This window comes from Cyprinodon tularosa, unplaced genomic scaffold, assembly GCF_016077235.1.
Source record: "Cyprinodon tularosa strain WSP-4 unplaced genomic scaffold, ASM1607723v1 ctg106, whole genome shotgun sequence".
Classification (NCBI taxonomy): Eukaryota; Metazoa; Chordata; class Actinopteri; order Cyprinodontiformes; family Cyprinodontidae; genus Cyprinodon; species Cyprinodon tularosa.
The window spans coordinates 1,978,403-1,991,515 of NW_024037849.1; the positions used below are offsets into that span (position 1 = coordinate 1,978,403).

At 35.4% G+C, this 13,113-nt stretch overlaps 1 protein-coding gene across 3 annotated transcripts in view; it reads right to left on the reverse strand.

Annotated features, from left to right (window-relative positions):
- The window catches only part of LOC119784858 (G-protein-signaling modulator 2-like), a 28,807-nt gene that overhangs the window by 10,839 nt on the left and 4,855 nt on the right, over positions 1–13,113 (reverse strand). Inside the window, exons 1-3 of one of the 3 annotated variants that reach the window (XM_038287116.1) lie at positions 10,635–10,774; positions 420–641; positions 129–264 (exon numbers count right to left, since the gene is read on the reverse strand). In XM_038287116.1, the coding sequence (XP_038143044.1) occupies positions 129–264; positions 420–641; positions 10,635–10,699 (423 nt within the window). In that variant the 5' untranslated portion in view covers positions 10,700–10,774. Of the gene's footprint in view, positions 1–128; positions 265–419; positions 642–7,571; positions 7,809–10,634; positions 10,775–13,113 lie in introns of those variants that run through there. The other 2 variants (XM_038287124.1, XM_038287131.1) reach the window with 2 other exon arrangements.

The following is a 13,113-nucleotide window of genomic DNA, read 5'->3' on the forward strand; positions in this document are numbered from 1 at the left end:
GAGACGATGGCTGTAATTATACACTTAAAATACACAGACATATCAGCTTTTCTTGTTTGCATGCAGACTGGACCCTCTGAAAGTCCAGAGACTTCTACACTGAAAAACATCACCCAAATGTTACCCACCTTATCAACCACGGCCCTTGTAATATCCAAATGTCTTTGGCAACAAACGACAGCTTCCCCATATCTTCCTAAAACCTTTAATGTGTTTCCAAGATTGCCACTAGCTTTAGCTTCTCCAAGTTCATCTCCAATTGTTCTGGGATTACAAATAAAAGAAAGACAATAGATGAAAAAAGTATATAAGAGAACATTCTATTTGTAAAGTTGCTTAACGAACTTTGTCAGACTATATACACGCATGCATACCCTCCTATGCGGAGTCCAAACCCACAACATTGTTTAGATGTTTACCTAGTTAGAGTGAGGTCATGTCGATGGTACTCTAGCGCTTTATTATATTCTTGTAGGTGAAAGTAGGCATTTCCCAGCTGGCTGTAGATGGCGCTGAGAATTTGAAGATCCTCTGTTCCAACTTGCAAGGCTGATTCGAAAAAAGACACGCCGGCGCGATAGTTACCCGCTTTACAGAGCCGCTCACCTTCAAGAGCCAAGTCCAGGCAGGATGACTCCATCCTGCAGAAACAAATAAAGATAGCTTTGAGAACAAATCACAAAGGGATCATGTGGATCCGACATTTAGCTACTTGATTGAAACCGATCAAATGCTTCTCTTTGATTTTAGAAAACAACCTGTTCAGTAAATGAAACTGCAGGAACAACCGATTGCTTTTCATATGATTTCCATAGAGAACAAAACCCCCAAAACAATCTTTCTTATGTAGTGAAAACTTTCACAAGGAAACAAAAAGCTGTAAATCCAAAATAGAATGAATAATTTCCTTCCTGTCATGACCACGAGGTTGTAAAAATGCCAAGGTTACCCCAGACTGAAAATATGTACTTTGCATTTTATTTTAAATGCTAAGTAAATGTATCCGTGGAGAGAAGCGCTATTTCAGAACTTGCTCTGGGTCTTTTTGCATGTGTCACACAGATATAACGCCTGAGGTCTCAATGACTTTGAACCATACAACCAGTGGCATTTAATAACACAGGAAGGTATTAATGCAGCTCTGAATCTGTTTGAGATAATTAAAGAGTTTCCACTGTGAACATCACTATGACAATAATATGGCCTTAATAAGTATAGGTCCCCCACCCGATGCTGTAAGCTAACAGACAGCTGACTGAAAGAAGGTTACGAGAATTTTCCCCTTATGTGTAACAAAGGAAATCAAGTGTTATAACATGGTCATAATAAATGCGTGCCAGAGTAACTGTCTAAATGAGCAGAGATCATGACCAGTATATAGGAGTACAGATCCTAAAGTATTTATTAATCAGTCGGTCAATGTATATAGCTCACTTGTAACAGGCATTCAATGCACTGTAAATAAAATAAAACTAGATTCAATATGCAATAAATGTGCAAAATATACCTAGAAATAAAATGTATTAAAATGTAAAATAACAAAAAATTACTACTATTATGAAAAAAACATATATTAAGCAAACTGACGGAGACAAAATAAAAAGAAATGCAGAGATTTAGATTATAGAGTTGCAGCACTACTACAGAATTATTGTATAGGACTCTCCATGCCATTCTCACTCATAAAACCAAGGAAAGAATGAGAGACTTGGATCATCAAGACATTTTTTTTATATTCTCAGTAACTACATTTGCACCCTGAAACTTGTTGGTCAGTAAGAAACACTGCTAAGGTTTAGCTTACAGGTGTCCTGATCCGAAACTGAAACATCGGTCCGATAATCAGACAAAAAAATGAATATCTGAACATTTTAGCCAGCATCTAAAATTTCCTATATAGGCCGGCTGACAAATGTTCCGCTCTTACCAGTTTCCTAGTTTTTCTACGGTTAGTAAAATGTATCCTCCAAATACAGAAGAACATAAAAAAAAAAACCCAACATTCTGATGGAAATATAAGAAGATTTAAAAGATAAAAGATGCTGAATATACAAATTGGAGCCCACCATTATTAACACTTCTGGCACATGGTAATGCCTTTATGTAATAAATTAGCATTTTTCACTATAGGGAAATGATGAAAAACATCATCCAAATGGTTTTAAAACGATGTACTAGGGTATCCTTTCTAAAAAAAAGAAAGAATAAATAAAAACAATCATGTAGATTTAGATCTTTTTATTATTGTTAATCTTATCAATATCCTTCCTAAACTGCAAAGGGAAGTCTTCCATTGGGAATTTAGCAATTAAATCTTCCTGGTGTTTGTAGAAAGTCTTCTTGAATGAAGAGAAAAGAAAAAAGATGATCCCCATAATTATTTTCAATGCTCCCTGCAGATTTAGCTTTGGTCTTGCTGCTCAAATTGAAACATTACATTAACTTTATATCTGCCAGGGGCCAGATTTAGAGATCAAGTGATTTTTAAGGCCAATTCTAATTTTGCTTTTGAAGCCAACATAGTTTTTATTTCCTCCATTTAGATGATAGTAATGACACTGTGATAAATACTATAGAATTGACAATTAAATTGGTCAAATGCAAGAAAAAAAAAGCTCATATCAGTCATAGATGTTAACCACCTGATATCGGTGTACCTGTAGTATAAATAGCTTTGGGCTTAGTTGGGCTAAACTGTTAAATAGAAGCACCATTTTTTCAAAGTGAGTTAAATGCAGTGATAATGCATTTACGGTTTGTATACTCTAACTCTGACCAGCCCAAAAGAAAAACTAAATACAAGTGAATATTTTATGTTCTTCTTCATTGAGGGAAGCTAATTTGGGACAAGATCAAACTAAACAAAAAGTAACCAACCAGTTACTTTTGCTTTCTATGGCTTGCTAAGGTGACGGTAGAAAGCATATGAACCAACCCAATCCTCTAAGAAAGCTGGTTTGCCCTGTTTTTGTGTGAATTCAACCAAAACAATTGGTTTCATTGCTTTCCTTTGTCAGTGTTGAGTTTCAACTTGCCTAGCCAACATATGGAGCTTTGATTCAGATTAATTGTTAATCACTGCAGGTCTTTGGACAGCAGAGAAAGCGCTCAAGTGACCACAGAAAGCTTTTAATTCATTTAAGGAAACGTACCAGAGATTAGAAACAGTATCCGACTTGGGTCTTAAAGTAAAAAAGGGCATTGCAACTTTGCTTGAGTAGCATAAAGGTCTCTCGGCTTTAATTTTTTCTATTTGTATTTGGATATAAACTGATTCCAGACAGGCCTCCCTGAAATCCAGTCCATGCAGTTAATAATGTGAATACCCAGGCTTTTAGCTGGGAATATTTCATAGGATATACACCTTATAGGGGGGTATCCTCCTCCAGAACATTTTGAAATTTAGACTCTCTGAAAAGCTATTTCCTGCATTTTGAGGTGGAATGCAGCTAACTTTTTTTCTTTGTTACAACACTACTATTGTCCTGATTACGGGAAGTATGTGTGCTTGCACTGCAAAAACAATCCAGAAATAAGTAAAAAATGGCTTAAATTAAGTATATTTAGCCTTAATTTGAGCAGGTAAATAAGATGATTTGCCAATGGAATGAGTATTTTCACTCTTAAAATAAGATAGTTAGATAATATTTACTTGAAATAAGACGATAAAATAGTTTTTTCTTATTTTAAAAGGAAATTGTCTTGTTCCATTGGCAAAGTGTCTTACTTATCTCCTCAAATCAAGGAAAAACACACTTATTTTAAGAAAAAATAACTTATTGAGATTTATATTTTTTGCAGTGTGACTAGAGGTGTAAATTTTTCTAAGGAAGACATGAGATCATTTTCAGATACAATATTATGTTTCATAGGTTAATTCAAAACATCAGAAAGTGTAATGCTACGTTCACATAGCACGTGCTTTCAGCATCCAAAAAGCGCCTGCTGATTATATTCAGTAAAGTGTGTATAGATGCATCTGATGCTTGTGCTGCTCCTGTGTACAATGGCAGAGAGCGGTTTTGCTATATTCTCTGTGATACGTTGATTTAAAAGTAGCTTTAATATGTTTTTAAGTGAGAAAGTCAACCTTAAAACATCATCTCTGCAGTTAGTTCATCCAAATTACGATCCTGTCTTTTCCAACTTTGTGAAATTTAGGGGGGAAATTACGGTGTACCAAAGCTGTACATCCCGAAAACTAGTCATACAATTAGTCATTCTTTAAGTACATATTGCTAACTCAAAGCTTGTGAATACTTATTTAACCTGAAACTCTGCATTTGCTAAAATATCAATAACTACCCTGCAAACAATAGTCATCCATTTGGTGTTGTTGTTATGCTCTCAATACCCTCATACAGACAGGAAAGTGTCACTAAGATGCTTTGACCAAAGTTTGCTAGTTTGACCAACATTCAAGTCAAAACAAACTACATAAAGAGGTGTAAACATTCTAGCAGTGATACTGGAACAAAGTAAAAAAAAAAAGTTTGTAAAAGTCCAAGTGATAAAAAAATGGCATTAAACAAATTTAATCACACATGCTGGAAGATGATTTACTCTTTTTCTGGGCAATAAAAGGAGATTCAGGGGCACAATTTACCTTTAACCCCATTTCCATTTTCTCAACACCCTTAATCCCAAGTGGGGTCGCGAGGGATGCTGGTGCCTATCTCCAGCTGTCTACGGGCGAGAGGCGGGGTACACCCTGGACAGGTCGCCAGTCCCTCACAAGGCAACACAGACAAACAACGATTCACGCACACATTCACACATAAGGAGAATTTAGAGAAGCCATTTGACCTAACAGTCATGTTTTCTGGACAGTGGGAGGAGGCTGGAGAACCCGGAGAAAACCCACGCATGCTCAGGGAGAACATGCAAACTCCATGCAGAAATCAAACCCATAACCTTCTTGCCCAATCCTGTTTCAAATCCTTCAAACTGTCTATTTTAAGACCAGAATTCAGTTGAAGAACATGAGCTGTACATTATTCTATTTACTCTACAAAAGTTAATTGCAATACAGTTAACAACTTGAATTTTTGTTATTTCAAATATATGTTCAGTAAATGAAGCTATTAAGCAGAAGACAATTGGATTACGTTTAAACTTAAAATATTATGCTTTAGCTGAATTTGGACTTTAATACAAATTTAATCACACTAGGAATGTTTGTGTCCTACAATTATGGTTAGGTTTAAGAGAATTAATTAGTAGATTTAAGACTGGCTCCTATTCTACTCGGCATCTGTCAATCAAATATATTTTTTACAAAACTGATTTATATCACTGAAAAACATTTTGGATTTTTATCAATCAGGTTTTTGTAAACATTACAATAGAGAAACTTAATTTAGTTTTTAATAAACCTCAGACGTTATCTGGGTGCAGCGTTCTACAGTTGATCATATTTTATTAACCCCACCTAAATGCTTTTGTTGGTATTTTTGGCAGTGCTCAGCCGTCCTAAATCACATCTTCATGACAGATATGTTTTGAGGGTCGATATGTAACGATAAATCCACTGTTCATCTCTTCATCATTACCTAGATAATTAAGCTACCTTGGATTTTGCATAGCAGTACTATAACGTTCCATCTCTCAGTTCTGTTTACATAAAACACAACTATATTAGTCTTTCACCAGGTGCCCACAGTCCAGTAACATTCACTTTTTGTTCACTGCAGCTAGTTTGCCTTTTCTAACAGATAAGATTTGTATAGATCAGTGCTTCTATGTTGCTTTTATCTGTCAGCTTCTGTGTATTTAAATCCAACCCGGCTTCAGCAGAAGGCTGCTCACACAGCGCCTCCACTGTTACTGCATGCATGCTCAATGTAAGAGATTGCTGTAGAGTCAATGGCATAATGCAAACAAATATCTACTCTTTTCACATACTCATCCAGGAGGAGCAACTGCTATAAAGTCAATGACTTGATGCAATCAACTGGTCTTCCTTAGATAGAAAACATTTAAACAATCTGACTGTATGATTTCAATCGTTACTGTAAAAATGCCTCAAGATGAAGTGTTGTGGATTGCTTGAACATCGCTTGAACATTGTTGGTTTTATCAACTATGAAAGCATAAATAACAAGTCAATAACAACTTCAGTACATTGATATAAGAAGCTCAGACAAAGCCAGAAATCCTGGGGTGATTATAGGCCCTGATCTGAATCTAAACAACCACACCAAACTTGCCATAATTACATATTGACAGAATTGGACGTCTGATGCTCCAACAGGACTTGACTGAAATATTGCAATGGTGTTTTTTACAGGATCTTCAAAAGGAGAAAAACAAACAAACAAAAACAAATGGACAGCTACAGCCAAATGCTGTCACAGTCACATTTTTTAGCTGGAAACGCATTTAGAGAGCACAGATATATTGGGACTTAACCTAAAATTCTCACATAATCTGGATTATTACCAGATAATAATGAATTGTTAATCTGCATGAGGATCCTTACTAATCCTTAAAATCTCTTCATAACTTTTTAAGAAATCCTAACAAAGCAACGACGCTTCCCTTTCTCGTGTTTTTTGTCTTCTGCATAATACGTCCTGACATTGAGTCTTGTGCTCAAGCTGTGAATAGTCACTCCTCTGGTTCAGGGGGTAGCGGCTTGTTCCGCCTAATACCTGTGTCTTTAAATGTTAAAGTATCCTTTAAAAACGTCCTGTAGATGTAATATGATCTGGATTATGGTAAAAATCCCAACAAACTAACCAACCTAACAAACATAAAACCTCATATGCGGAGGTGAGTTAAGACTTGACTTTTGTTTGAGCATTTGACCTCAAATGACTTTATGCTCTCATTGAAGTAAAATATATAACCGTGCAAAACAATTGTAAAAATAAAACATGATTTCCTCCTGTCAATAATCTTGGGTCAGTATAACTTGTTAATGATGAAATTAGAAGACTATGGCTTGAACGTAGTATTCGTTAAGCCTAAAAAGTTCTAAGACTTACTTGTGTTTTGGAAAGTAATGACTTGGTCATATCTATACTAATAACATCTATAATTCCTGTCAGTTCAATAAATAATAAATATATTGAAGCAAGTATTTATTATTTTGCTCCTACAGCTACAAAACTATGTCATTTTGTTAGATTGCAGCTGTCCAGCCTTAAGTCAACTATGAATACAAAAAGAAACAAACTTTTTTCTTGTCCTTGCCACCAAGAGGACATGTTTTCATTAACTGTTATGTTTGAGCCTTTTATGTTCTATATCTATAATTATATGAAGTTCTCTTGGCTTGTATGAAAAATAACCAAGATGTAGAAGTTTTTCTTTGTACTTGAATATATATATTTTTTGGAATTTCTAGATCTAAATGAAATAATTAAATTGTTAAACCATTCCAAGTTCATAACTGGGAAGTTTATATTAACACAAATGCTGCTTGAAAAGACTTGGATGTTAAGAGTAAAGACTTTTTTTCTGTCCAAAATCATCAAAAACTAACAACTTGGCTTTATGAAGCATTACTGTGTCTAAATACACTAAATTTGTACCGACTGCATTCAACAGTACATGGACTTACATACCGGTCTCCTCTTCTCATGCTGATACACTCAAGGCAGGTGGACACGACAGACATTTCAAGCTTCTCAATAACCTTCAGAAGCAAATGTCGCTCTTTCTTCATAACAGCCTTCACTTTCTTTTCCTGTTTGTATATACACATAACGCGTACAGACAAAATATAGCACCAAACAGTGCTAATTTCTAAAGCAAACGATAATAAATGAAATCCTTAAAGATCTGCAGCCTTCTCCATGAGCATACAGCCAAGCGGTTGTCACGGATAAACAAAGGACTTAATCCGCTCAGGGTTTACATCAACCTTAACATCCCTGAGCCAGAGTCGCGGAACATAGATTAACCTTATGTCGTTAGCAGGCTGAAATGATTTAAAGGTAGAGCAACATGCTCTGCTGACATGCTCCGTTGAGAAGTGTGGGGTTTTGTAGCAATTAATCTTCATAAACAGGGATCTATAAATCACCTGCTGGTACATGTTACTTCCAATTAGTGCAGAGTGGGGTGTTGATTATTGCCATGTTGAATGGCTCTAGTGAAACCAGACGTTACTGTATTTGCTGAATCTGAAGTATGTAAAAGGTTCAGCTTTAAAATATATTCATTTTTTGACCTTTCAAATATCTCTCTGGGTAATAATTTACATTCAATTAGAGAGAATTGTGTGGTTTTGTGGTGATTTCTTGAGCAGATACTAGAGGGGCATAAAAGCCAGATAACTAATTCAAGGTGAGATAAATGGCCATATTGCACAATAATTACCACACTAAAGCTTCCCGCTACTCCACCGCTGACAATCCAATGAAATCCACTTGTCTGAAGTGATTAAGAACTCTGGACTAACACGCTCTGTGGGGCAAGCAACAATATGTTACCTACCAAGTACTTTGCCCCTAAGGAATGGCACGAGCCATGTGAGTTAAGCCAGATAAATCTTTCTATACCAGGCAAGAGTTACAAATCAGAGCAGATGGAATCAACCTATCCTGCATAAATGAACCACAAAAATATTGAAAAGCCACGGAGCGCAAAGTGTTTCTTAAAGTACAACTTCCAAATACTAATTGTGTTTCCTGCAAGTTGGCATATAAAAAAAACCCCAAAAACATAAATCATCCAAGTTATTAACGCTTCATGCATCCTGCTCCATAAAATCGAGAGTTGTATGTAGATCAGCAAACACCTGGTTTTCATATTGCATCACTCATCTGCAGGAACATTCAGTTTGTTGCAACCAGCCTCAGAGAATGGAATTCATTCAAGGGGTAAATGAGGTGATGGTTCACTGACTTGATGGGGCTTGTAAGCTTAGGTTTAAATGACTACAGGGTGATGCAATGTATTTTTCAACGCGGTACTTTACTATTATATGTACAAACACCATACAATCTAAATTATAAACACATAAATCTCAATAAATGTTCATGTGATATGCAAACTAACTTACTAGATACTATACTAGATAATCAATTTATAATACAGAAGCAAAGATGAATTGGGTGTTTTGATCATTATATCAAAACACCCAATCCTGGGCATTAAAGAACAAGTGCTGCTGTGATTGTGGGCTGGCTCAAACTTCGGCTGAAAATGTAATCAGTATCTCCATAAAGGGGGGCATGAAGTGCTTGAATGAATGCTAAAAAAAAAAAAAAGACAAGAAAAAAAAGAGGAACACCAGTAAATGACAAATGTATAATTAAAAATATAATAAATCAATAATGTAAGCACTGTTATTCTTGTTCTTTTTGCCCCTTTATTGTTTTTTAACTCAGCTTTTAATTTATATTATTGCATGCAACACTAATTGCATGCAACTTAGACAGATCTTTCATGTTCATGAAACATAAAAACAAAAAAACCTGTTTGCTAGAACACGGTCAAGTCAGCAGTCATACCATGATTGAATAAGTCATAATCAGGGCCAGGCTAAAATTGATTTGATCAAATAATACATTTTTTTGTTTATGAACCATTTTTTTTTCACACAGCCACTTCTCTGGGTTCTATAGCTCAGAGTGACATCAGTTCATCACTTTTAGTTCTTAGATGTCTCGTACTAACTAATCTACTGCAATCATTTAGTTTGTTAGATTTTCATGGTTTGTTAATTAAAATAATTATTTTACAAGTATGTTTCACAGCTTCCAGAGAGGATGATTGGAATCAAAGCTAGTTTTTGAAAGACATATATGTTATCTGTGATTTTTATTGCTAAACTTACATGAGAAAAAAAAACACTGATTAATGACATTTCGAAGAAAAAAAAATCTAAGATTAGATTTCTAAGCTGTAACCTGTTTCTACCTTAGTATACCAATAAATTATTTTCTTTAAACAGACATTTAAAATTAAACTTAGATAAGCACCTATCTATATTAGATTTATATGTGTATCAAATACATATTAATTTTCACTTTGAATTGCATTAAAACATTACATTTTATAATATGTAATTTAAGATGCACTAAGATACTTTATGATTTAAAATAAAATTACAAGCTACTAGGAGGTTGCATCTCTGTCAATATCAGTTTGCTGTTAACCATGGTAACATATACTGCAATCAGGTGCTTCTTCTAATCAAATATTTACAATGAAGACCTCCTGTAGTCTACACCAAATCATTCATCAGGTAACCAATAAGGGGGTCAATTTACAGATACAAATGAGCTAGGGTAAAAAAAAAAACACTTATAAATTTCAGAAGCACACATCTACAGCAACTTAAATGAATTAATTATAATCTAGATAACTTACGATGACATATACTAATGTTATATTATATTTCCTCTTTATTCCCTCAGTGTGTGAATCTGAAAATTACAACCAGTAATTTATCAGGAACTTGATTAAATAGAATGTATGTTTTTTTTTTACCTTCAAAAAGTTAAGGTCAGGGTTTTATTGAATAAGGTAACATTTTCTTTTTTCCTCTAACAGATAAAGCAGTTCCATTAAAAAAAAAAAAAATTAACCAACTTTTCTGCTGTCAAAGAAAGCATGGTCTTATACTTTTAGACACAAAAGGCTTATTGCATCATTTAGACTTTAAATAGAAGTCCTACCTCTGACGGACACGGTATAAGAATTCTCCATCCTCTAAATGTTGCATAGAAATTAAGCAATACATGACAATCAACTTAGCATTCCCGACAGTAGCGGAGTTAAACACAGCAAGAGCCACAGTGGGAATTCCTGCAATCCACCAATAGTGAAAAAAAACAAGCATAAGTTTTAAGCAACCCAGGAGAAAAATCAGCAAACACACCCAACACAGACATTTACGAGGAAAGACTGAATACCACCTCTGGATTCTGCTGTCACACCACCCGTCTCACAGCTCTTGAAACTAGAGCTTGTTAGAAGAGAGAAAAAAAAAAGTTTTTTTTCTGGTTGCATAACCTCACATCACTCTGAATACTTAATGCATTCAAAAAGGTTGAGGAGAATGCACTTAAATCAGCAATCAGCAAAATGCTGGCACATTTTTAGCCACTTCTCCTTCAGCTCTTAGTGGAAATAATCAACATGTTTCCCCCTAGAACTCTGAATAAATGAGATGCAATAAAACCAAATGGTTTATTTTTGTTCAGGATCCGAATTTTGCTGCAAAACAAAATACCTGCTGACTTGCAATGTTGTTTCAAGACCAAGCGGCAAGAAAGTCCATCAACAACTACTTCCCCCTATGCCGTTGCACCATGAGGAAAGATTAATACAAAGCATGCCAAATTCTATGGACCGTATCATAACACTGCACATACCACGGCACTGAGTTGCGCTGTTTTCACTGCACTGGTACTCCTCCCTGTTGAACAAGTCTGCTTATCATCTGACCTCACTTACAGCTGAGGTTTTTCATGCAAAGAGCTGATCGCATACTGTTCTTCCTTCCTTTGTCCCTAGCATTATTCTCATGGAACTAGATGCTGTAGTGAACAAATCTCCCCAACAAGGAAGCTGTTCTAATGGTGATGATAACAATCATACATCAAACTTATATAGGATTTTTTGGGACTGTCAAGGACATTTTGACAGTAAAATGGAAACAAAGACAACATAAACAAAAGGCTTTAAGTTAAGAAGGGGATTATAGTGAATAAGCCATGGTGAAGAGGAGGTTTTTGAAAGTAGGTAAAGAGTCAGTTTCTGATGTTCAGGAAGAGTTACAGAGAGTAGGAGTATTGGCAGCTAAGGCTTGATTCTGTTTCCATTCCAATGTCTTTATCATTTACAGCTTTCACACTTTGGCGTATTTTTAAAGTAAAATCTCTGAAACGGAGTGTTTTTCAAGGAAAAGGTGAACTCATTTAGAAACTCGGTTTACGTTTTAAGAGGTTTCTTATTTGTAGTTACTTCCTGATTTTATAGCCAGCCATTCAGCATCAAGTATCAGTTTAGCGCAAAAAAGGGAATTCTAAGAATTGGTTGTTCCAATAAAACAAAACTAGACTAGACTAAAGTACATAGGCATAGTTTTACTTTTGCTCTCTTAAAAAAAAGCTTGATACAGTGTTCCTCTATTTAAACAGCATAAAAAAAGAGACCCCCCTCGAACACACTAAAAAAACCTGCTTTTATAAAAAGAAAAACAGGTAAGCTTCATCAAACACGAGGGTGCAATTTCGTGATACCATTGACTCGTCTCCTCCTCCAGTCATCCTTTTGCAAATCCATGTACAAAACAAAAATGAACCCTTCATAAGAGAAACCACAGCTCTAAAGGCTTGAAATGACAAACCAGCCTAGAGAGAAAAACAAAACAAAGAATGATTTCCTATTTTTAAAATGTTTTTTTAGGCTGTCCAGGTTAGACAGCACTCCCTAAATACAAACAAATTCCCAACTTGCAAATTTGTTAAGCAAATTTCACCATTACACACAATTTTAGGGGTCTAATATTTATGTTACCTGTGGTCAATTTTAAGGGAAATTCCTTGATTGACTATCACGTGAATATTAAATGACACAAATATACACGCAAAATGAAAAATCTGTCTCCACCTTCCTGTTGGTAATTTCTTAATGAAATGAAGGGTTTCCACACCGCAGAGCACTCAAACCAAGCATGGAGGATACAGTCCTGAGTGCAGCCGCCTTCCTTTCCAGCTACCAATGAATTTCTTATTGATATAAAGTTTTTCATACTTTCCTGCCATTTTACAACCTTTATTATACTTTTCGTTTGAATTTTCTGTAATGCTTGTTGAAGTAGCTAATAATCAACCTGAACATTACCTTCCCGCAATGAAAGACAGTTGTTGCATGGTGGGGGACCGTTGTTCTTTGGAGATACTATTCGTGGGGGCTGAGATGGAAAAATGGAAAAAAAATACAAGAACTTTCTGGAATAAAATCAGTTAGAGGCTGCAAAAGCCTTAGGATTGGGACAGATGTACGCAAGTAGGACAATGCCCAGAAATATGAAGCCAGAACAAAACATGAACTGTTGAAATCTAATTTTTCAAGTGGCAGAATGGTCCAGAAATCCAGCATAAATTTGGCTCTCTATCTGAGGGGCGGATTAAAAATTAATAATCTCTG